Below are 25,557 nucleotides of genomic sequence, written 5' to 3'. Positions count from 1 at the left end.
GTGGGCATCCCGAAGGTCAGCCGTCTACATACACAGTGGTGTCCTAGTAATGCCCGCTCACAGTGACGCACCCCACCTCCACCACACGTGTTACCACCAGCTCAGGTAGAACTCCACTCCCTTCAGAGTGTCCCCAGTCATTTTCCGGAAGCCCGGAAAGGGACTCCTCACCCGTGTCCCTTTGTAGTGCCAGTTGCCAGGTTTATTGCCTCATTTAACAGAAGTTTACTGAATGCCTTCGAGACACCGTGCTCATGATGTCATATGAATGATTCAGGTGTCAACGAGAGAGACACATCACAGACGGTAGAGGGCTGACAGCTTACTGAGGGAGACCCAGAATAATCTAAAAAATATACCCTCGTAAATTACGGAAACGCTGTGATTAAAATAATCTGACAGTGACCAACAGGAGATGGGGTGTTCCTTAAAAATACCCCAAGCGTCCGTGTGTGTTCCCGCTTTGGGGCACAACTTCTTTCTGCAGGAAGGAGTTTCCGCCTACACATGCCCGTGACTCAGTCCTCACTTCCTTCAGGTCCTTGTCCAAATGTCACCTTCTCGATGCCGCCTTCCCCGGCACCCACCCGCAGCCCCTGACTCCCTAGTTCCTGTCCCTGCGCTATATCCCCGCTCTAAAACTTCCTTCTAAGAGATGAGGGGTTTTGTCTATTTTGTCACTGCCCCCAAGGTCTGAAAACAGTACGTGACAGGCCTTCAGTGAGCGTGTTTTGGATGAATGAATGAGAGAGTGAGTGAATGCGTAGCACAGGAAGGGGCCGCCAGGGAGGATCCCCGGGGCCACATGGGGAGTTTGTCTTTCCCTCCTTGGGAAGCTGGTGAAGCAAGGGCCAAAGTGATTTGGTTTGTGTTTATCACTGCTCCTCTAGCTCTTTTGGGCAGAATGGCTTGGAAAAAGCCAAGGTGGAAATGGGGGCGTGGGTCAAGGTGGGCAGCCATGGCAGTGGCCGAGGCAAAGAAAACGGCCCTTGGATAAGACCACTGGACGTGGCGCTGGAGGAAACCGGGTAGATCAAGGGACCGTTTGGAGGCGGGTGGGACAAGATTGTGCTGAATGGGACGGGTATGGGAGAGGAGTGGAACCTGACCCCTAGAATTATGGCCCCGGCTGCTTGAGACACGCAGATGGGAGGGAGAACAGGTGGGGGCAAGTCAGGAGTCTCCCTTGGGAGGTGTTTTCCCTCTCCTGCTCGGCAACACCCCCCCCAACATCTGCAGCCTGCGAAGGGGCGTGGCCAGAGCCTCAGCGCAGCCGCCAGGATGGTGTCCGTGGCGGGGTGGGGGGTGGGGGGGTCCTACAGCCGTTCAGCTGTGTGTGAAAATGTTGCCTTGTCACATCCGCCAGCCGCCCCCAGCTGTGCACCCTGAGGGGATTCACGATGGAGAAAAGCAGGATACCGGCCCTAGATCGCTAAGGTGCACATCAAAGGCACGATTTCAGTGAGCCCAGACTCTTGCAGCTTCGCATACATTAGGAAAGCGCTACATTCATTAACTTGAGATGTCTGGTCTTCTCTAATTAACAGTAATCTCTTGGTGTTCTGACTACCTAGTTTTTGTTGCAAAAACTCCTGTATACCCTGGCCCCTCCCTTACCCCTTGGGAGCAGTCCCTCGGGGCTACCCAGAGAGGCTGTCTTCCAGGCTTAAGTCCTCAGTTGTGTCTGCCAAATAAAACATAATTCTCAACTTTTAGGTTGTGCTTTTGCTTTCAGGCTGGGCCTTGACCCCTGCTGAGGCAGCCATGCTAGCAGGTCGGGGCTCTGCCCATCCCCCCACCTCTCTGACCCTCACCCCTCTAAGGTCCAGGGCTTCACCCCAAACCCTGTCCCCCTCCCTCTTTCCTTTGCAGCGTCCCTGCTCCAACCCAACCTACCTGGCTCCACTGACGAGAAAGACCTGCTTTACACGCCAGTGTCCCGGGGACAGACGCCTGGCCCATCCGCTTGGGAGCTGTCCAGATAACTCTCGGCCCCCAAGGCGACCGCCAGCCAACGCTGAAGACGGTGCAGGAGTCAGAAGGAGCAGAGAGAACTTGCCAGAGCATCAGGGCCTCCCCAGAGCCAGGAACCCACAGGTGACACACACTCCAAGGGCCCAGCCTCCTCCCAGGGCTCTGTCCTCCGTTCCAGGGGGACCAGAAGAGGCCTGTGATGAGCCCCCGTGCCGCAGAGCAGAGTCCAGTCTCAAGGTGTGCACGTTCTCACTTTCTCCACCTTCCTTCCTGGCCCTGCCTTCTATTCCCCAGAGACGCTCCCGTCCCATCCCCACTCCACCTCCTCCTTGTCCTTTGTGTTCTCCTCTGGGCTCTTTGGCCTCTGTATCCTTATTTCAGAGTTTGGGGCTGTGTGTTTCATCTCCTGCTTCTTAATTCCTACAGGCTGGAGGGTGTGTGTTACACTGCTACACAGTGGAGCTGGCGAGCACAGACTGCAGCTGACAGGCCTGTGTTCAAGTCCAACCTGCTGCAGTGTGGCCTTGGGCAAGGAAATTAGCTTCCCTGTGCCTGTGCCTCCCTGAGAAGTGAGGACACTAATGCCTACTTGAGAGGCTCCTGGGAGGGTTAAATGAAACCCCGTTTGCGAAGCACCCAGCCCGGTATCTGGTGTGCAGTAGGGACACAGCTGTTATTCTAGGGTGACAGTGCTCGACAGCACGCCAGGCATTCAGCAGGTGCACAGTGAGTGCTCTGTGGCCGGATGGGCTGAATCTGGGTCTTTGGTTGCCTCACGGGGGTTAGGCACTAGAGCACTTGTTTCCATTTTTCTCTGGACCTGTCTCATATCTGCAGGTGTGGAGAAGTACCGGCTGACCTCTCATTTCCTCAGAGCTGGCAAAGACACAGCAGGTCAAGTTCACGGATAAGTGTAAAAACTGACACTGGCCCCTCTCAAGGGTGGAGAGAATCTTTCTCACAAAAGTTTTCACTATTCCTCCCACGCTTTTTCTCCCTAAAAGCATCCCTAAAGCAAGAGCAGGCTTTGAGGCAAACTCCTGCCTCAAAGACAGATTTTAGAGACATTCTTTGAAGATCTTTCTGGTCCCATGTGACCTGTTGCAGTGACTGAGGCCCTAATAAAGAGCAATGGGCGGGCTCCCCTGGTGGCGCAGTGGGTGAGAGTCCACCTGCCGATGCAGGGAACGCGGGTTCGTGCCCCGGTCCGGGAAGATCCCACATGTCGCGGAGCGGCTGGGCCCGTGAGCCATGGCCGCTGAGCCTGTGCTCCGCAACGGGAGAGGCCACAACAGTGAGAGGCCTGTGTACCGCAAAAAAAAAAAAAAAAGAGCAATGGGCATCCCCATAGCAGGTGGTCATCGTGACACCTCCCTGATCGACCCTGACCTGGGCACCAGGTCCCGGACCAGCCCCAGGCATATTTTATATCCATATGCGTCCTGTCATCCCCATGATAACCCCATTCTACAGGTGCGGAAACTGAGGCTTCGCAAGGTCACACAGCTGGTAAATAGCAGAACCAAGCAGTGCAGTCTGTTTGACCTGCCCCAGCCCACACTCCTGCCACGGGGCCACTCCCTTTTGTACTGGGGTGAGCACTGGCCTAGAGTCTGAGGATCCAGCTCTGAGCCAGTGACACACGCTCTCCCTGGAACCTCAGCTTCATTACTTTCTAAACAGGGGGAGGAAAGGCCACCCTCCCACTGCCCAGGTGAGGGTTCTGGGTGGGGGCAGGAAGAGAGTAGAGTGAAAATAAATTTCGTTTTAATTTATAGCTAACCAGATTTTCTCTTGCAGCAATTTATATGTTTCCCCTAATTCAGGCAACTGTGAGTATGAGAAAAGCATTCAGCCGTTTGAAGAGTGCTATTTAACTCATTACAAAGAACAATTCTTTCGAATCTCTGAAAATTTTCTGGAAGTCACATGTCATTTTCACTTTCACCTATTAAAACTGAAGCTTACATTCAGCGTTTTAAAAAGCGTCCCGGTGCAGAGGCAGCCAGCAGCTGGCGGCACAGGCTGCGTCTCGGGCCTGAGTCAGAGGTCATCCCTCCCTGGGAGCACAGACCATCTCAGCAAGTTGCCGTCTTAGGCTCAGACCTGAACTTATTTTGAGAGAAAGAAAGACCTGAAAAAGGTCACAATGAACCAACAGAAAATCTTCAACCTCTGTCATTATCTTGACTCACTGTGGGCTTGGGAGTGGGCTGCACACATTCCAGGAGCCCAGCAGGAAAAAGCGGGGCCGTGAGGAAACGGAGTTCCTGGGCTGGAGTGGAGCCCAAAGCCTGTATGAGATCCCTTCACACATCTGCTTCCCTCATAAGGGATCCCTAACTCCCAGGCTCTGCCAGGTAGAAACCAAGCTAGCACTGGGCCAGGAGCCAGAGCAAGGGCTTACCTGGTAGGAACATCTGCTAAGCTCTGAACAAAATGCAAAAGCTGCTATTTTAATGATCATAAATTCCTACAGCAGGTTCCCCCAGTACCCTGGCTACCATGTTAATGGAATCATTTTTCAATTTACTGGGTACAGAGGAGACCCAGTGCACAGGGCCAAGCAGAGGGTCTGTGTGTGTGTGTGTGTGTGTGTGTGTGTACACGCCTGCATTTTTCAGGAGTAAGGATATTTGCATAACACAGATACCGTTGCAGATACCAGATAAACAGGAAGTTTCAGAACCAATGCTGTTTCCTTTCGCTGTGAATCAGCAGCCTCTTTCTTCGCATACAGAAGTGGTGAAAATCACAGGGTATGGCTCTGGAATGTGCAGTACAGGAGAAGGAGCACAAAGGTTTCCAGTCCCCTTTTTTGGTGGAGGGCTTCCCTGGACACCCAGCCCTGCGCATGCTCCTCAGGCCGGCACTCTCCACCAGCCTGGCTTCCTACAGCGCTTCAGGAGATGCTTGGGTGCCAGCCCTAAACACATTAGCCAAACAGTGTCCAGCCGCACAACATTCGTTTCACCAGTGCTTGGAAGAAGCCCAGCCAGGAGGGTGAGGGAGCCCCTACCTCCTGGTTCCTGGCCCCAGGTTTGTGTCACAGAGAGGCCATGCGGAGTAAGGAGCACGCCCTGGACTTGGCACCGGAATCCCTGGGTTCAGACCCCTGCTCCAGCCAGAGAGACCTTGGGCCACCCACTTTCCCCTCTGAGGCTGGGTTTCCCTATCAGTTCCGTGGGGCTGATAATGGCCCCCTGCAGGTTGGGGGCTGTAATACATGTGAAAAGCAGGGAATATAAAGCAGCAAATAAAAAGCACACGCTTTGGAGTCAGATGTCTGAGTTCAAAACCCAGCTCCATTGTGTTCTGGCTGTGAGACTTGGGGCAAAGTACTGAACTTTTCCAAGTCCATTTGCTCATCTATGAAATGGAGATAATAAGAATAGTCTAACGGAACCCTCGTACACTTGGTAGGAATGTAAATTGGTGCAGCCACTATGGAAAACAGTATGGAAGTTCCTGAACAAACTAAATATAGAACTAGCATATGATCCAGCAATCCCACTCCTGGATACGTATCTGGAAAAAACAAAAACACTAATTCGAAACATTACACGCACCCCAATGTTCATAGCAGCACTGTTTACGATAACCAAGACATGGAAGCAACCCAAGTGCGTTGGATTCAGAAGCTGTGGTATATATATACACAATGGAATAATACTCAGCCAGAAAAAAAAGAAGAAATACTGCCATTTGCGGCAACGTGGATATACCTAGAGAATAGTATGCTTAGTGAAATGTCAGAGAAAACAAATACTGCGTGATATCACTTACATGTAGAATCTAAAAAAAGATACAAACGAATGTATATGCAAAGCAGAACAGACTCACAGATACAGAAAACAAACTTGTGGTTACCAAAGGGGAGAGGGAAGGTGAGAGGGACAAATTAGGGGTATGGGATTAACAGATACAAACTACTATGTATAAAATAGGTAAGAAACAAAGATGTACTGTACAGCACAAGGAACTATAGCCATTATCTATCTTGTAATAACTTATAAGGGAGTATGATCTGCAAAACTACTGAATCACTGTGCTGTACACCTGAAACTAACAATATTGTAAATCAACTATAATTCAATTGAAAAAAAAAAGAATAATCTACCCGACAGTCTACTGAGAGGGTGAAATGACATGTCACTTAGCACCCAGCACAGTGTCTGGCTCACGGGAAACTCTCAACTGTGTGAACCAGTTTTCCCACTGCCTTCTCCCCCTTCCTCCGCCCTCCTTCCACCTGCCTCATCCAACACGGAAAGACCCGTGAGGTAGGGACCACTGCTGAGCTTCACCAGTGACTGCCCAGTACCTGGCTTGGCATGTAATAAGGCTTAACAAATCAGTTGAATAAAAGAACAGATGTTCCTGGTTCATAGCAGGTGCCGAGGAAATGTAGAATATGTAGGTACGAAAGCCACAGACGGCGTCATGCTCTAGTTTTGAAATCCCTAAAAGGGGGCCAGTATAGAATAATGATTACAGGCATCGTGGGCTTATACAGCAGTCAGATCTGGTGTGTCCTTTAACGTCTCTCAGCCTCACTTTCCTGATCTGTAAAATGGGCACAGTAGTAGTAAGTCACCCGTGCTGAGTTGTTTTAGGGTTAAATGAGATAATACATGCAAAATACTTAACATAGCGCTCTGCACATAATAAGCATGTAGAGGAATGTGTCGGAGAAATCCCAGCTTCATGACCCTAGAGGAAGATGATTCAAAGACTTGACTTTTTTCCCAAGAGGACAAGCCTTGGGCCTGGCAACCCTCTTGCCTCATTTCACTTGGTTCCCTCCTTCCCAGAAGTATCTCTCTTCCTCCTTAGGCCTGGTGGTCTTTTCTTATTGAAGAGTTGGTGCTTCTGAAGCCCTGCTCCCACCACCCCTGTGGGATTTCTGCACAGGACAGTGAGCTACGCCTCACTGACCCCACTCTGCTGTTCCTTGCATGTGTGTGTGGGTGCATGGGTGCAGGGGTTTGGGAGGCTTGTCTCTGCAAGGAACACAGCACGCTGATCCAGGTATTTACTCTGGGGCTTGGAAGCAGTGGACACAAGGGCGAAGCACCAAGGTCTGTACTCAGATAGCCTGACTTTGCATCAGAGCTCTGCATGGATAAGCTGTCTGATCTCAGACAAGTCGGCTACTCTCTGTCAGCCTCAACTTCCTAATCTGTAAAATGGGGACCAGTGCTAGTACCCAGGGCTGCTTGTGAAAACACTTAATAACCAGCTTTGGCACTAACCTATTAAATGAATGCCAGTCATTACAGGCACACCTGCTAAATATTAACTCTGCTAATCTCTACTGCAGAGGTGGCTATGGCTCCTGGCACGTTATAAACACCCTAAACTTTAGCCATGACTTTTATGTTTAGCTCATGTCACACAGTTCCCAGAACAGTCCCCAGGGGAGGGACATTCAGAGAAGCGGTGCCTCTAAACAGACCTGGTCTTTGTCCTCTCCCAGGCCAACTAAGAACCCCTTGCTTCTCTTTGCTCACCAGAGAGTCACAAAAGTGCTGGGGATGGGAAAGGACCTTGGTATTATCTGCACAATGCAAATCAGTGTACCCCTGTGTTCCCCTTGGGTGGGAGCTGTTTTCCCCATGAGAGTTCTTTGCAAGTCTTCATCACGGCCACAGAAGTGCAAAGTACATGGTGGACCAGTCACAGAGTTTGTTCACAGTACAAGCCAAGCCAGTGCGTGGCTCGCAGATCACACACTGGGGCCCCCTGCATTGCCCGGATGGAAAAATCCAGAGATGTTTATTGTGCATGTACCACTGGACAGCTTCTGTCTGAGGCCAGAGTCTCCTTCCCTCCTGTTATCACTCTTGGACCAGGTTTTTGAAAAGGGCCTCAGGGTATGCAGGCAGCCCTCCACAGCAGCAGGAAGTTATTCTTGGGCACCCCCCATTCTGCTTCCTGCACCCCAACAGTCCATAGCCAGAAATATCAAGGACACCGGGCCCAGCTGCCCAGAGGCTAGAGGTCACTTCTGCTCCCAGCAAGAGTCTGCAGGAGGCCACGTCTGCTAAGGGCCAGGACAGCCGGTCACCCTGGAGGCCCTGCCTGGGCTTCGACGGCCTGCCGGGCCCCTGTCATGAAGACTAAAAGCAGCCACCTCTCTCCCGTAGACCCAGCAGTGCATCTATGTTTGGGGCTGCGTATCTATGAAGTCCTGTTCTGTCGCCTCATAAAAGATGCTCCCACTGGAGCGAGTGTGGAAGCGGGCCGGGGAGGGAGGTGACTGTACCTCAGGGCACTGGCTCTGGAAATGTAACCTGGTTGCTCATCAGGGCCAAATAATAGAATGCAAACCCAAATGGGATTTTCTAGTAAGTGTTTTAACGGAGGACATTTTTTCTTTTTAGAACTGCATCGTTCATGATTAGAGCTCAGCAGGAATTTACCCATGGGTTTTTCGAGCATCTGTGTTTGTCCTTTGCTATGTCACAACTGTCAACAAAATAACATTGTAATCATAAAGCTGCCATTTCTTGTATGTAAACCCTGCTCCAACCTCTAGCAGGTATTTATAGTATACATATTCTGTCCTTTGATGTATTCCTTGCCAAAACCCATGAGGAAGGAAGTATAATAACAATACTAATTATTATGATAATTATGCTTTTGATTATAATTATTATAATCAATACTAAAATAAATTTTATTTTAATAAATAAAACATGCATTAAACTTTTTTTAACATGCCAGGCTTTGTGCTTATTGTCCTATAACTAACATCTCACTTGTTCCCTCCATGAGCCCCATAAAGTAAGTAATATTATTGCCCCATTTCACAGATGAGTAAGAGGAGACCTGGGACTCCAGCCCAGATCGGCTGCCCCCAGAGCCTGTGAGCTTCCCCACTGCACCATCCAGCCTCCCTTGTCAGCCCTGCTTCTCTTCACTCGTCTCCTACCAGGGGAGGCAAGGGCCAGGGGGCTGAGGAACCCACGGCCAGGGTGCAGGCCACTGAGTGGGCCAAGCTCCAGGATGCAAACCCTCCTGGCTCTCCTGGCAGGTCAGAATTCCGGGGCTGGCTTCCCACTGCCTCCCTGCCAGTCAGTGCCGACTAGGGATAACTCCCCTCAGCTCAAATGAAATAATCAGGATGACTGCTGTCAGCTGCACTGACAGCCATGGATTAGCCACTCGAACTATTAGATGGACACCTTGGAAGCTGAAATTAGAGGACCGAGGACTAGACGACCTTAGCAGCAAATACAGAGCTCTGCCGTATCCTTCCGCCTTGCCCTAGTTTCCCGTATCATTAGCACCTTGCATTAGTGTGCCACATTTGTTATAAATGATGAAACAGTATTGATACATTATTTTTTTTTTTTTTTGGCCATGCCACACAGCTTGTGGGATCTTAGTTCCCTGACCAGGAATCGAGCCCAGGCCCTCGGCAGTGAAAGTGCGGTGTCCCAACCACTGGACCGCCAGGGAATTCCCAATATTGATACATTACTATTAGCTAAAGTCCAGAGTTTACATTAAGGTTCACTCTTGATGTAGTACATTCTATGGCCTGGACAAATACATAATGATATGTATCCATCTCTACAGTACTGTACAGAATAGTTGCACTGCCCCCCCAAATCCCCTGTGTTCTAGCTCTTTATCCCTCCCTCTCCTCCAGTCCCCCACCTCTCACCTCCTGCCCCAATCCCTGGCAACCACTGATCTTTTTATTGTCTCCATAATTTCACTTTTTCTAGCATGTCACATGTAATAGTTGGAATTATACAACATGTAGCCTTTTTAGATTGGCTTCTTTCACTTAGTAATATGCATTTAAGGTGCCTCCATGTCTTTTCATGGTTAGATAGCTCATTTCTTTTATCACCGAATACTATTCCTTTGTCTAGAGGTACCACAGTTTATCCACCTACTGCAGGACATATTGGCTGCTTCCAGGTTTGGGCAATTATAAATAAAGCTGTTATAAACATCAGTGTACAGGTTTTTATATGAAAGTTAAGTTTTCAAGGAGAACAATTGCTTCGTTGTATGGTAAGAGTATGTTTAGCTTTGTAAATAGTATTTTAAACTTAATTTTACTTTGGATATTATGTGTTTTAATGGGAGTCCTTAAGTTGGTCTGGGGATTTGCAATTCTTTCAGTAGGAGCAGGAGATTTCTCACGTACAAAGGTATAGCTCTCCATCCTCTCTCCTGTCCCCACCTCTCAGACTCTCTGTCCTTCCCCACTCTCCGGGGCCACAGACAAATCTGCTCTCAGACCCACCAAGCTGGGGTTCCATGCCAAGGCCTGGTTCGCACCTTCTCCAGGACAGGGAAGTAATTGTACGGCTTTTACAAGCAGTTAAAATTCAGCTTCTGCTGAGTGTACACAAAGATGCCATTTATGTCAAGCTAAATCGTTTAGAAAGTCAATAGGATTTACAGTAAAGTTTTGGCATAATTCTGGAATATAACTGAACTCATTGTACACACATTATTAGGTTCTTGAATTTTAATATATTTCATTTCTTTCTCTTTCCTGAATGCTGTTTTCTTATTGAATTGTTCCTTCGTCTTCTTGATACACATACCTCTACTTTGGAAAATCACACTCGTTTTTTACTAGCTCAACGGGGCAGGAGGTAGGCCTTGTTTGTCTTTGTAATGCCTAAGTAAATATTTATTGAATGAATATTTTGGAGAAAACTATCTTGTTTTTTCCTCCAGTTTGAAAATGTCTTTCCAGGGGAGTCAGTCTTTACAGATATATGTACGCATGAGCATCATTGCAACGTCATTCACATACTGATTTAACATGTTTTTAAATGTCCTCTTTACTTCCCCGGCTCACAGTCTTAGAGGAGACAGTCAAGGGCATGATCAACGGCATGAGTTCAACCTCAAGGGCATGTCTCTCGGATTTCCAAGCCCCTGAGTCTCAGGCCTTTCTCACGAGGTTCTGCTGCTGTCAGGGTCCTTTACACACGGTCCCTTGGGGCCCCACTGGGGCCAGCTGCTCCTGACCCCATTGAGGGTCTCCGTGTTCTCGTTCTCCAGTGGTGCCCTTGGGGGACCAATTTATAGAGGAGCCCCTGGCACATTGAGCCATTGCTACTGCAGCCACCTGTAAGCTGACAGCTCTTCCTCGGGTTTTCATTCTTACCAAACTCCTCAAAGGAAGCCAGCTGCGTTTAATTTGTTTGGCTGGTTTGTTTAACCTCTGGGTCCTTCCAATGAAGAAATGGACCCTAATTTCCAGAGAGCATTTTGAATGACTGTCACACTCAAAGTCTCTCCTTCTACTGCCCCAGGTGTGGCCCAAGAAGAGCCCTGCTCACTGAGACCCTCCTGCCCGCTCAGGAGAGGGACAGCCCACCATCCCCTGCTTTGCTCAGGGGTCCTGCTTCTGGTGTCCCAGGTCTTGATCCTCAGCCCCAGTGTCCCCTACGTCTTTTCCCCGGAAGCCCTAGGACTGAGCTCTCATGAAAAGCAACGTTTCTGTGACCCTCCCTCCCAATGCAGAATTCCTGTGGTGGGCATGCTGATTGGCCCTGCTTTAGTTAGGGGAGGCTGAACCGCCCAACAACTAGACGACCAAATGCATTGACTCAAATACAACAGAAGTGTATTTCTAGATCAAATAGCATCCCAGGGCTATATTCCAGGTCAACAGGTGGCTCTGAGCCACATGGCGATTCAGTGACCCAGGGTCCTTCCAGCTGCGGCTCCATCATCCCCAAGGGCCCTTGAGCCCGTGAAAGGGAAACAAGAACATAAAGGAATCATGCTGCTGTCTCAAAAGCTCCGCACACTGCATTGCCTGGAAGTCAGTCTTATGGCCGCCCCACCTGCAGGAGGGGCTGGGAAATATTGCCTGGCTCTCACCCAGCAAGAGGGAGAGAGAGATGGGTTTTGGTGGAAAGCCCACAGCCCCGCCACAGACACCGTTCCTCTTCCCCCATTCCAATCCACCCTCCCTTGCCTTCCTGCTCTCGCCCCATGTGCCACCCTTGCAATGTGATATATTGAAACTTTTACAACCTAGGAACTAAGACAATCAAGAGTTGGCCACCTACGGCTTCTAAGGAGAAGATAATAGAATCTGCTCACTCACCCTTGCTGTCTTAGTAACACACGCCATATCACAGCACTGGTCCGCATTAGCATTCTTGGAGTTTTTACTTTGTTTGCTTTAAAATTTATTGTCTGTGCTGTTATTCATTATCTCCAGGCCTCACTGATGTGTACCAGCTCCAGGGGAAATAAAAACCAAACATCTGCAAACATCTTCCCTGAGCACAAATGCATTTCAGAGCTTCGAGCTCAGCATCAGCCTTGTGATATTAACCTTTGGGTAAGTTCTCAGGCTCCCATTCAGACACATTTGCCTTAATGATACTGTTCATGGAAAACTGGACCAGACTTGGGGTTACAGGCCTTGACACCTCCACTCCCATTCCAGCTGAGGCTGGTTCCTCCTCTACCAAGGTACCAGAGAAGTCAATTTAGGGGAGCACTGGATATTTATTGGGTGTCCTGTGGAATAATGTGCACTTTTGGCTTAGAGGTGGGGGAGGAGCGAAGGGAGGATCCAATGTAGCACCTCCAGAAACTATAGTGGTCCATGGGAATTTGTCCAGCTGGAGGTAGCCATCTGCCTTAGGCGACACTCACCAATTTTTTTTGTCACCTTAGGCTCCCTTTTCTCTTTCTTTTTTTTTGTTTCTGTGATACGCAGGCCTCTCACTGTTGTGGCCTCTCCCGTTGCGGAGCACAGGCTCCGGACGCGCAGGCCCAGCGGCCATGGCTCACGGGCCCAGCCGCTCCGCGGCATGTGGGATCTTCCCGGACAGGGCCACGAACCCGTGTCCCCTGCATCGGCAGGCGGACTCTCAACCACTGCGCCACCAGGGAAACCCCCTTTTCTCTTTCTAATTGTTCCAAGTGTGAGTGCATCCCAGCCGGGGCCTGCCTTTGCTGCTAATCCGCTGACTGACCTCTGCTCGTCCTGACAGCCATCCCTCACTGTCTCAGGGCTTAAGAACTTGCTGGCACTCTTCGGTGCGTGACTTTGGTAACCACACCCCACCTTTCCAGGTTCCGCCCTCTCGACTGACTGCCGCCTGCGTGTATCTGTGCCTGAATTCCCCGTGAGAACCTCCCGATGCTGCCCCTCCCCCAGGCCGGCCCTCAGGGGAGCCAGCGCCAGGACTGCAAGCGGACACCTGAGGGCGTGGACATCGCTAGAAGCCACCCTCCTCCCCCTCCTCAGTCTGCAGGGGGATTAGCTCTAGCCCCAAACCGCCTGTTACTGTCCTCTTCCTGCCCCACAGCCAGGGGCCTCCTGTGTGTGCTGCCTGACCTTGGAGCCTGCACAGGTAATGAGGGTCACTCCCGCCTCAGAATCCTCTTTCGTGCTGTTTTTCCCAGCCTGGAATTCCTGATCTGTCCCTTTCTGCCCGCCTCCTCCAGAGAGCCCCCTTTGATGAGCTCACCGAGATTTCTTGAGTTCTACCTCCGCTCGGGTAGCTATTGCTGAAACCACACAACTCAGGTGGCACTCGAACCCAGCCAAAACCCAGACTGGGACTTGAACCCATGGGCTGGGACTTGAACACACTGTCTTTTTTGTTTTTTTTAATTTGTTAACATCTTTATTGGAGTGTAATTGCTTTACAATGGTGTGTTAGTTTCTGCTGTATAACAAAGTGAATCAGCTATACATATACATATATCCCCATATCCCCTCCCTCTTGCGTCTCCCTCCCACGCTCCCTATCCCACTCCTCTAGGTGGTCACAAAGCACCGAGCTGATCTCCCTGGAACACAGTCTTTTAATTGAAATCGCACACCTGGTCTCAGGAGTTAATGAAGCTCAGGTTCTTTATGTCTCAGTGCAGAAGGAATTCAGTGAGAGGCAAAGTGATAGGTAAGAAGAGGATTTATTTAGAGAGATACGCAGTCCATAGACAGAATGCAGTCTGTTTCAAAAGGCAAGACCAGCCCTGAAATATGGCGTGTTTCGTTTTAACGGGCTGGGTAATTTCATAGGTTAATGAGCGGGAGGATTATTCCAACTATTTCAGGGAAGGGGCGGGGATTTCCAGGAATCAGGCCACTGCCCATTTTTTGGCCTTTATGGTCGACCTCTGAACTGTCGTGCTGCTGGTGGGTGTGTCGTTCAGCATAAGCTACTGAGGGTATAATGAGGCTCAAGGGCCACAGGAAGTTGAACCTTCTGCCATCTTCGGGCTAATTGGTTCTAACCAGTTTATGTCATATCCACAATGGCTTGTTTTAAAAGTTCTGCCCTGGGGCTTCCCTGGTGGCGCAGTGGTTGAGAGTCCGCCTGCCGATGCAGGGGACATGCGTTCATGCCCCGGTCCGGGAAGATCCCACATGCCGCGGAGCGGCTGGGCCCGTGGGCCATGGCCGCTGACCCTGCACTTCCGGAGCCTGTGCTCCGCAACGGGAGAGGCCACGGCAGTGAGAGGCCCGCGTATCGCGAGAGAAAAAAAAAAAAAGTTCTGCCCTGCCCCCTTCCCTCCTATTTCATCACCAGGCTCAGGTGAGCAGGCCTTTAGCAGAATCCTCTACTGGGGCAAAAACGCTAGATTTTCTGCAGGAAGAAACTACTGGAATTATATCAGAGACAATCAACTGCCCCTCCCTGTTAGTTAACAGAAGCTTTTAGCCACAAAAGGGTGTAAAGCACACCTTGCAGTGGCGGAGAGAGTAGAAATACCAGGTGAATCCACTCTCTAGTGACTGTGGTCAAAAAGGAGTAATCCCTCCCTTTGTTTTGTGGCTGTGGTTGCAGCCTCAGTGAAAGCTGCGCTGCGGATGGGACTCGAACACAGTCTTCCAACTGAAACCGCACAACTTGTCGCAGGACTTAATGAAGCTCAGGTTCTTTATGGCTCGGCACAGAAGGAATTCAGCAAGACGCAAAGTGATAGGTAAGAAGTAAATTTATTAATATCATATGCTTTGTAAAGAGGCTGTGGGAAAATGGTGCCTGAGAGGGAGACAGGAAGGGGGCAGGGCACAACCTTTAAAAGAACGACATAGCCAGACGACACAACATAAGCTGGTTGGAACGAACTAGGTCCAAAATGGCGGACAAGTCGACCTCCACTAGACGTTGAGCCTCAGTATACGCTCATTGTAATACGTCAGCACGCTAAATGACACACCTGCAGGCACCGTGACAGCTCTGAGGCCAACAAATGGGTGGGGCCCAATTCCCAGAAATCCCCAACCCTCCAAACCTCCTACGCATTAGCCTAATTAGGGTAAATTACCCGGCCCTATAAAAACCGACAACCCCCATACCCCCGCTTTCTTGGCTTCTTGCCTCTCTCACTTTCCGAGACGGCCCACGCTCTGTCTGTGGAGTGTGTTTCTCCCTGAATAAACCTTTCTCTTTCCTATGGCTCACCCTCGAATGCTTTCCTGTGCAAAGCCAAGAACCCGGACTCGACGGCCATCCCAGGGACTTGGACCTGACCTGGGATGTGCCTATCCTTCCCACCTCACTCTCTCTCCTGCAACAAGAGAATGGTCATGTCCCAGGTCTCAGGCGAGTTCCTGGGACGGACGCCAAGTGAGGGGCCTTGGCTTCGAGCGAGAGAGAATTCAAGAGTGAGCCATAGTAAAGTGAAATCAGAGATCCACATTCCACAGGCAGAATGCAGCCCATTTCAAAAGGCGAGAGCGGCCCTGAAATATGGAGCGGTTAGTTTTTATGGGCTGGGGAATGTCATAGGCTGAGGGGGAGGATTATTCCAACTATTTTGGGGAAGGGGCAGGGACTTCCAGGAATCAGGCCACTGCCCACTTTTTGGCCTTTTATGGTTGGCCTCGGAACTGTCATGGTGCCAGTGGATGTGTCATTTAGTATATGCTAATGTATTACAATAAGCGTATAATGAGGCTCAAGGTCTACTGGAAGTCGAATCTTCCACCACCTTGGAGCTATTGGTTTTAACCAGTTTATGTTGTATCCTCAATAGCTATGTCATTCTTTTCTTTTTTAAGAAATTTTATTGAAGTGTAGTTGATTTACAGTGTTGTATTAATTTCTGCTGTACAGCAAAGCAATTCCGTTATACATGTACGTATTCTTTTTCATATTCTTTTCCACTATGGTTTATCACAGGATATTGAATGTAGTTCCCTGTGCTATACAGTAGGATCTTGTTGTTTATCCATTCCGTATATACTAGTTAGCATCTGTTAATCCCAAACTCCCAATCCTTCCCGTCCCCCGATGGCAACCACAAGCCTGTTCTCTACACAGTAAGTCCCCTACATATGAACAAGTTCCATTCTGAGAGTGCGTTCATAAGTCCAATTTGTTCATAAGTCCAACAAAGTTCGCCTAGGTACCCAACTAACACAATCGGCTGTATAGTACTGTAGCATTTTTAACCTTACAGTACTGTACCTTGAAAACTACAGTAGTACAGTACAACAGCTGGCGTATAGGGGCTGGCATCGAGAGAACAGGTAAGAAGAGTTACTGACTGGAGGAGGGAGAGGAGGTGGGAGATGGTAGAGCTGAAGGATCCTCAGCAAGAAGATGGAGGGCGAGCTGCAGTTTCACTCACGCCTGACGCTGATGGCACAGGTTCTGGTTCCTTGCTGGAACAAGATGCATGTTCGCATCTTTGAAAGTTCGCAACTTGAAGGTTCGTATGTAGGGGACTTACCGTATCTGTGAGTCTGTTTCTGTTTTGTAGATATGTTCCTTTGTGTCATATTTAAGATGACACGAATAAGGGATATCATATGGTATTTGTCTTTTTCTTACTTATTTCGCTTAGTATGATAACCTCTAGGTCCATCCATGTTGCTGCAAACGGCATTATTTCATTCTTTTTTATGGCTGAGTAATGTTCCATTGTATGTATATACACCACATCTTCTTTATCCATTGATGGACATTTAGGTTGTTTCCATGTTTTGGCTATTGTGAATAGTGCTGCTATGAACATAGGGGTGCACGTATCTTTTTGAATTATAGTTTTGTCTGGATATACGCCCAGGAATGGGATTGCTGGATCATATGGCAACTCTATTTTTAGTTATGTCATTCTTTTAAATGTTGTGCCCTGCCCCCTTCCCTCCTGTCTCATTAAGAGGTTTGGGTGAAATTTTTATTCCAGTTGCCTCCAGAGGTGAAAGTGTCTCTGGGTGTGGTCCTTGGACCACCTGCCTCAGAACCACCAGTGGCTCTAGTTAAAATGCAGATTCCTGGTTTCCTTCCCTAAGACCTGGTGAACCAGAACCTCTGAAGGTGCGGCCCTGGGAATCTGCGTCTGTATCAGACATTGTCTTAGCTTGGCTGTAGCTAGCTGTTTGACACAGGATACTGTCACCTTGGCCCTTCCACCCCAAGTAACTTGCAGCATCCCCTGGGATCCTAGGGCCTCCTGTTTCAGTAGCTGAGAACTGGTAGACCCACCTTAAAGCTCCAGGCCAAGATTCACCTCTGGCTTTGGCATATCATCCTACACCATCTTGCCTATGCGAGCAATCTATAAATATTTGCTGAACTGACCTAGGACCCTTGAGGGCAGGGTCTTGTCTCCTCTATTTCTTTGGGGCCACCTCCTGGCACATAGTAAGTACTCACTCTATCCCTGACGGTAGGTTGATTGATGAGGTCACAGATCCAGGACACACCTGCAAAAAGACATGGAAGAGGAGACAGTAGCTTTAATTAATGCTGCCCTCTCCACTCCTCGGGATCTTTCTAGAGGAAGAGGAAGCTGTGTTGTTCATGCTCACAATCCACAGATTTGCAACTGGGCAGAGACTCTTGGTATGAGTCAGGAAAGGCAGACGTCAGCACAGGTGTGTTTTCTAAGAAAGAGCCGATACTGGTGAGTGAATGAAGTTGACCTCGAGTGTCTTGACAATGGCTTGGCCAGACTGAACTTGTGTACACAGTTTTGGGTTTTGTTCTCTGGGATCAGGGCCATGTTGACATTCCTTGGTGTGCTTCCTGGGTCTCAGCTTAAAGGGAGAAGACAGAGCCTTGAGATATGCAGGGAGGGAGCCTACCAGTCATGGACATGGCTGCAAGAACGCTTGAGCTTTTATGGGTAAAACAAGTTTGCTCTTAAGCTAAAGACCAAAAGGAAGTTGGAGAAAGCTTAAGTGAGCCCTCAGACAACAAGCTAAGAGATAACCAAAGGTGAATGGACTCTTGTTGTAGCTAGAAAATGCACATAAACACACATGGGAACAAGTGGGAATTATTGGCTCATAAGGATTGTTCAGCCTTGTGGAAAGCAAATTACCTTTATTAGCAAGTATTTACAGAGCAATATTACAGACTAGCCTCTCTGCTGGGATACAAGAGGTATTCAGAACAGCCCCTACCTCAAGGGATTTACAATCTGGATGGAGAGCTAAACTCTCTGGAGAGAACTACACAAAGGACCTCAAAAGTAAGCATGCCTGCCTAAATGGCCAGGAAAATTCTTGAAGGGACAGATTCTGGGTCTTACGTTGAATCCTGAATCTTTAATTTTTTAGTATCTTAAATGCTTATATAGATCACCTCTACTTGTCTTAGGCTACATAATTGCAAGCAACAGAAACAAACTCTAGTTCAAGAAGAAAAGAAATGTAGAAAAGTATAGTTGGGGACTAGGCTGATAAAATCGGCAGAAACCACAAGAGGCTGGAGAGTGGGAAGTACAACTGTGTAACCCTATAGGAACAACCTGGTAAGGACACCACTGTCACCACTGCAAGGCTAGGATTCTAGGGCTTCCAATTCTAAGTCATGCCCACATTCTAGCTGCAAGGGAGGCTGCAAGGTTCTGATTTTTAGTGGGAGGTGGGTACTCATGCATGAGATAGGGAATTCCCCAAATATTGGAAGGGGGTTCAGCTGCAGGGCAGCCAAAACAAATGACAGATGCTCACCACACCTTCCATATCTAGTACAGGAACAGAAAGAAGTATGAATGTGAAAGAATAAACATTTCCAGTTTTAAAAAAAGGAATACTGCAGAACAGGAATCGTGCAGGTTACCAATGCAATAAGATTCTTCTCAGTGGGAGTTGGGAAAGTCTTAGTAGGAAGGGGAACCTTAAAGAGTTTGGAGGAATGGAATAAATGGAGAAGAGGTAGGGAGTGTTCCCAGGCTGGGAAACCATCCAGAGGTCAAAATTAGCTCCATGGGTGTGGGGGTAGGGAGGAGAAAGCCCAACCTCCCTACCCAGCCAGCCTGCTCCAGGCTCAAGGTCTGACATGGGAAGACCCATCTCATCCAACATCTGTTGATTCTTCAGCATCACCCAGAAGTCCTATTTATCATGTTTATATCATTTATCAAATAACATCAGGATATTAATTATCATGAGAGTGGCATCACCAGTACTCTGACAATCTTTCACTTTTAAGTAAATGTTTAGTCAATTTATATTTAATGTAATTAATGTATTGATGTGGTTGTTTGTTGTTTGCTTTTAGTTTGTCCACTCTATTTTTTATTCCTCTGTTCCTTTGCCCTCCTTTCTTTGGAGTTAATTGAATTTTTCTGAATTATATTTTAATTTATCTACTGGCTTTTTAGCTATCCCTATTGGCATTCGTTTTTCTTTCTCTCTCTTTTTTTTTTTTTGGCTGCGTTGGGTCTTCGTTGCTGCATGTGGGCTTTCTCTAGTTGCGGCGATAGGGGGCTACACTTCGTTGCGGTACACGTGCTTCTCCTTGTGGTGGCTTCTCTTGTTGCGGAGTACAGGCTCTAGGTGTGCAGGCTTCAGTAGTTGCGGTGTGTGGGCTTCAGTAGTTGTGGCTTGTGGGCTCTAGAGTGCAGGCTCAGTAGTTGCGGCGCACGGGCTTAATTGCGCTGCAACATGTGGAATCTTCCTGGACCAGGTCTCGAACCCCGGTCCCCTGCACTGGCAGGCGGATTCTTTTTTTTTTTTTTTTTTTTGTGGTACGCGGGCCTCTCACTGTTGTGGCCTCTCCCCCTGCGGAGCACAGGGTCCGTACGCGCAGGCTCAGCAGCCATGGCTCACGGGCCCAGCCACTCCACGGCATGTGGGATCCTCCCAGACCGGGGCACAAACCCGCGTCCCCTGCATCGGCAGGTGGACTCTCAACCACTGCGCCACCAGGGAAGCCCGGCAGGCGGACTCTCAACCACTGCGCCACCAGGGAAGCCTCTGCATTTGCTTTTCTTTTTTTTTTTTTAAGTAGGTGCTCTAAGGATTATAATAAATATCTGTAACTTTCCATAATTTACTTAGAGTCAATACTGAACCACTTCACAAAAATGTAAGAATTTTGCAACCATATAGTTTCATTCACTGCCTTTTCTACGAGCTATAGTTGTCATATGTATTATATCTACATATGTTGTATACTTTACAATACAATGCTATACATTTTGTTAAGAGAAAAATAGACTCTTACATGTACCCACATATTTAACGTTTCTAGTGTCCTTCGTTACTGATGATCTGAGGTTTTATCTGATCTCATTTCCCTTCAGCATGAAAGAACTCTCTTTAACATTTCTTGTAGTTCAGGTCTGCCGGTGATTATTTTATCGATAGTTTTCATTTATATGAAATTGTCTATTTAGCCTTCATTTCTTTAAGTGTATTTTCTCTGAATATAGAATTCTTTTTTTTTTTCCTTCCAGTACTTGATACACAGGGTTTGGGGCAAAGTTAATTATCACCATTTTACAAAGACTGAAGATGCCAAAACTATAAACAGAAGTCAGAAATTATGGCTCCAGGCCTCTTGTTCTTTGCTAATTTACTCAGTTGTCATCTTCCCGTCGCCACCCATCACCCTACTCCTTCAATGAAATGAGCTTGCCTAAAAAAGTTTATTATGAGTTACATATACTGGCCTGGGAGGCCCCCCCCCCCACCAGACCTCTTGTTAAATAAGGACATCCTGTTATGAAACTTTTTTTTGTCTTTTATTTATATTTGAAGGGCTACAACATTCCCGTTGCCTAAGAGGTTTGGTATCATTAGCAATGTTCTTTAAACTGTATCTACATCTTGGCTGGCGCAGCTGGAGGTGGCAAGGAGTGAGAGCTGGTGTTGTCGACTCCTCAAGCCTATATATATCAGGAAGCTCCTGGCACCTGCTCCACTCAGATCTTCCCTCTCCAGCGCCCTCCATACCAACTTCTTAAAAAGCCACAGTGGTGGGTTCTCCTTAAAAAAGAAAACCCTCCTGCCTCCTGATGAAACTGTGAGAGAAGGTTGATTCTGAAAAGAGCTTAGTTTCATCAGGGTTATAAAGTTGGCCTGAAGGCTGCATGGGATGTACTTCTTAAACATTTGAATCAAATGCTTTTAGAAAGGACGGGCACCACCCATCTCTATTAGGTTTTGACTGGCTCCTGCAGGCATTTAGGTTGTAACCCTTGTAGCAGGTTCTATCTGGGGACATCTAGAAGAGCACAGGGCACCCGAGATTTTGGCTCAGCCATTGGCACCTGAGTAAAGGGTCCAAAGACCAGAGAGATCAGCAGTAGTAGGTTCATATCTGAATAGAATCATCAAAGCCATAGAAACACACTCCCTAGGCCCCAAGAACCAGATCACCAGTTCCAAGCCCAGCTGCTGTCTCAAGTTATTTAGGTTCCTCTTTATGGTTACACAAGATAGAGTTGGAAAAATCTACCTGCACAGCCTAATTTTATATCTCAAAACTCAAGCCTAACACAGTCACATTTGCAGTCAATTATCATGAAGAACAAACTTGGGTACTCCTATACAAGTCAGGAATGTATTTAACTGAGTATTCAGTATTTACTTGAATGAAGTGAAACTGAGCTGAGTCCTTGGAACTTCAGAGGAGATCTTTGAAATCCAACAAGAGCTGCTAGAGCCAGAGACCCAGGGTTGAATGCTGGCTTTTTCAGCTTCTAGGGGCCACCTGTATTCCATGACTTGTGGTCCCCTCTTCCATCTTCAAAGCACATCACTCCAGTCTCTGCTTCTGTGGTCAACCTACTTTCTCCTCTGCTGAAGTCAAATCTCCCTCTTGAAGGACACTTGTGATTATATTTAGGGCCACCCAGGATAACCTCTCATTTCAAGATCCTTAGTTTTATCGCATCTGCGAAGTCCCTTTTGCCATATAAGGTAACATTCACGGGTTCTGGTGATCAGGATGTAGACATATCTTTGAGGACCCACCAACCTGGCAAATGCCCATCAGCCCTCTGGGTTCTGCTCAGACTTTCTTTTTCTCTTCTGAGAGGCCGCCCCCGTGTTCAGGGGTCAGGCTCCCTAGTGTAACATGTCACACACCAGCTTGTAATTGTCTTTTTGTCATTCTTCTCTCTCTTCTGCTTGAGAGGTGGGATCTCACCCATCTTCTTCCTCTTGGTACCCCAAAGGTCTGGCACGTAATATGTGCTCAATATATGTTTGCAGGAATGAAAGTGCCCTCTGCCTGAGAACTCCAGGATGAACAGCCCTGGTGAAGTAGGTGCAGAGCTCCCCTGGTCAGGGTGATAAACTGGGTGTGCTGGCTGGACAGGTCACGTTACGCTCTGGAGGGGCCCCCCTTGTGTTTGGAGCTGAGAGCTCTGCATAAGGTGTACAACAGGTCACCAGCAGTAGAGCCCTGGGCTTCTCAAGCCACGTATGCTGCTCACTGCAGCTTTCCTGTTGCCCTGACCCCAGGAACACAGCCCCTGGGAACAAGCGCTCGGAGGCCAACTTCACCGCACGTCCATGGTGGTCTGTGACTGGCTCCTTTAGTCATTGATTAGCTTTCCAGGAAAATACAGTCATTAGGCAAATTCCACCCACCTATCAGGGAAGATATAAGCATAAATAAACATTAACCTAGACACATGTGTTTACAACCCACCACTGCCCGTGGGTACATGGGCGGTGCCAGCTGGCCCTGGCTCCCCGAGCTGCGTGGTTGAATGAAGGGAAGCTGACCGTATCATGCTTTCAGTTTACTCCAGCAGATACGGGAACGTGACCCCTGGAATGTGGATTTATACATCACCAAGGTTTACCTATCTGCAAGAAACACAAACACACGTACCCCCCAAAGCTACAGGGTAGCACAGCTGCACGTGTTTATTTCTGACAAGGCTAACCGAGCTTTCGTTATTTATGCCAAAACTTATAAGCCAATAAAAACGTCCTGCAGAATGGGGGTGCAAAGGGAAAGAAGTCTTGGTAAGCCGAGACCTTGCTACAGCAGACATCCTGCCCTTAACTCTTGCCGGCAGCAAGCTGGGGTGTTTACTGGTGCCTTCTTCTGCTGTGTGGTTGAGATCGAGTGGGTGTGAGTTTCTCCTTTGGGTGGTTAAGAGTGGAAACAGGGCTGGGGAGTCTGGTCAACCCCCAAGAAGCATACAGCTTTTAGAGACCACAAATGCCAAGATGGTGTAGGACTGACCACCCACTTCCGTGGAGGCCACCAGGAAGCCATCCTCGGCCCCTTTGATGTCTGGGTGCTGGTGCCGGGACATTCTGGAACAGACAGTCAAAATACTGGTCCTCTTGGAAGTGCAAAATCATCATTCCAGGATGACCCCTCAGCTGACCCTTTCCAGACAGTTCAGAGAACGTTCTCTCTCCTTGCTTCCCCAAGAAGCTCCTTTCCACCCTCGACTTTCCTCCCTCCCTTCCCTCTGCTCCATCTTTAAACTACTCCTTCACTCTGTCACATCCTCCATTTGGAGTCCTGTGCTTGCTGGCATCCTGGGCAAGGAAGAAGGACGACCATGAGAGAGGGACCTTGGAATGAACCAGAGCTGTGTACTTGCTTCTGACATGTCACACAACTAGCATCAGTGATAACACTGGGATTTCTTTTCTCTTTCATCAACCCTGACTTGATAGGCAGTTTAAAGTCATGATTAAGGTCATGGATTTTCAAGTCAGAAATACCTCGGTTAGTGGTCGTTCTGGCATTTATAAGTTGTATGCCCTTGAACAAGCTAGTTTGCCTTACTACTCCTTAGTTTCCCCATCTGAAAAATGGAACAAGAGTGATACTTACCTCACGGGATTGTTATGAGAACTAGATGAGATTGTGCACGCAAAGGGCTGAACAATTCCTTGCATATATAGCAAGTTATCAATAAACATTAGCTATTGTTATTATTGTCAATTATAAGATTGTGGGTAGCCTATGAGCCACATGTAGAAACTTTGGTTAGACAATGCTGGTGAATCAACCACTGTGGCATCTCTATCTTATATTCAGGACAAATGGTGGTATGTGTGGCAGGTGGAAAGCTTTTCCAAGGGGTCAGGTCATGTAGGATGGAATTCTAAGTGTATGCTCTCAAATGCTGCCTGGATCTCTAAGCATGAGGAGAATCATATCTTGACCCTGCAGTGTTTTTGTTGAGAATCTGGCCCAAAGAAAAGTATTTCAACAGAAACTGTCACAAGTAGGGTTAGCACCAGAGGAAGCACGCTGAGCCGCCCTCTAGGCAGGAGCCTGGGCCATACAGCTTTGTATAATAGGTCAGAGAAAAGAAGAAAATGATTCAGGGATAGCTTTACCTCACTGAGCCAGCAGCCTGATGGGGTCAAAAGCTACTTCCCACCGGTATCAGGCCAGAATCTTGAAAGAAGGAATTTCTCAGGGCTGAAGTAACCACAAACGGATCCAACTGGTTTTTGTGGCAGGTAATGTTTGTTTAACATTACATCCAGATGTCTAGATTGTGAGACACAGACATTGGCATCAGAAAGTGTTTATAAAATTCTTTGTTGAACTCCATACTGGGTTAGATACTGGGACAAATCAAACTGAAACCAAACTGCAAGCCCCACGCTTATGAGGAAGTGCTGGAACTGGTCCCAGGTTTCAAAAAAGCGGACAAGAAACCAAAAGACGGGAATCATATGAGCAAGTAGGACTTGCCCGGCATTCTTAGCTGTTTTCCAATTCCAGGAAGAATGCTAAGTCGTGAACATGGCAAAGTAATCAGGGGCTGTCTTAGGATCTGGTTTCCTAGGTGAGCCCAGGACAGTGAGAAAGCCCCCTCCCTGGGACCACGTGGCTTCTTCCCATTGCCCGGCAGCTAATGAGCTACTCTCCTTAGCAACCTCCCCGAGAGGGTGGGAAGCGACTACTCCGCCCCACCCTCACCCCCAAAACTGGCTTAACTGTGCTGGGTTCCTTTTTCTTGGTCTTTCTACCAAACTCTTTGTTGTTAATATGTCCAAGTAAAAGTTTATTCCAAAGATGCAAAAATTGTTTCGGGCTTCCCTGGTGGCGCAGTGGTTGAGAGTCCGCCTGCCGATGCAGGGGACACGGGTTTGTGCCCCGGTCCGGGAAGATCCCATATGCCGCGGAGCGGCTGGGCCCGTGAGCCATGGCCGCTGAGCCTGCGCGTCCGGAGCCTGTGCTCCGCAGCGGGAGAGGCCACAACAGTGAGAGGCCCGCGTACGGCAAAAAAAAAAAAAAAAAAAAAAAAATTGTTTCAACATTAAAAAATCAATCAGTGTCATTCAGTTTCTACCAAACTTAAGCATCAACATCCTCTATTGGGTGATGACTTCCTGTTCTGGCAAAGAAGTAGAAATGGTTTTAATAGTTGTTTTTTCTGTTT

The 25,557-nt window shown here is 48.2% G+C and overlaps 1 protein-coding gene across 3 annotated transcripts in view; it reads left to right on the top strand.

Moving 5' to 3' along the window:
- Positions 1 to 25,557, top strand: part of LOC117308693 (uncharacterized) — a 122,756-nt gene that overhangs the window by 21,030 nt on the left and 76,169 nt on the right. For all 3 annotated transcript variants that reach the window (XR_012327291.1, XR_012327290.1, XM_073794640.1), the window contains exons 2-5: positions 1,873 to 2,211; positions 12,191 to 12,313; positions 13,057 to 13,337; positions 14,781 to 14,919. Coding sequence is in view for 1 of the 3 variants with exons in the window: in XM_073794640.1 (XP_073650741.1) it covers positions 13,124 to 13,337; positions 14,781 to 14,919 (353 nt within the window). In the remaining 2 variants the exon portion in view is untranslated. The remainder of the gene's footprint in view (positions 1 to 1,872; positions 2,212 to 12,190; positions 12,314 to 13,056; positions 13,338 to 14,780; positions 14,920 to 25,557) is intronic.

Source organism: Tursiops truncatus, chromosome 17 (genome assembly GCF_011762595.2).
Source record: "Tursiops truncatus isolate mTurTru1 chromosome 17, mTurTru1.mat.Y, whole genome shotgun sequence".
Taxonomy (NCBI): Eukaryota; Metazoa; Chordata; class Mammalia; order Artiodactyla; family Delphinidae; genus Tursiops; species Tursiops truncatus.
Note: the sequence above shows the minus strand (reverse complement) of the source record. Positions and strands in the feature narration are given on the sequence as shown.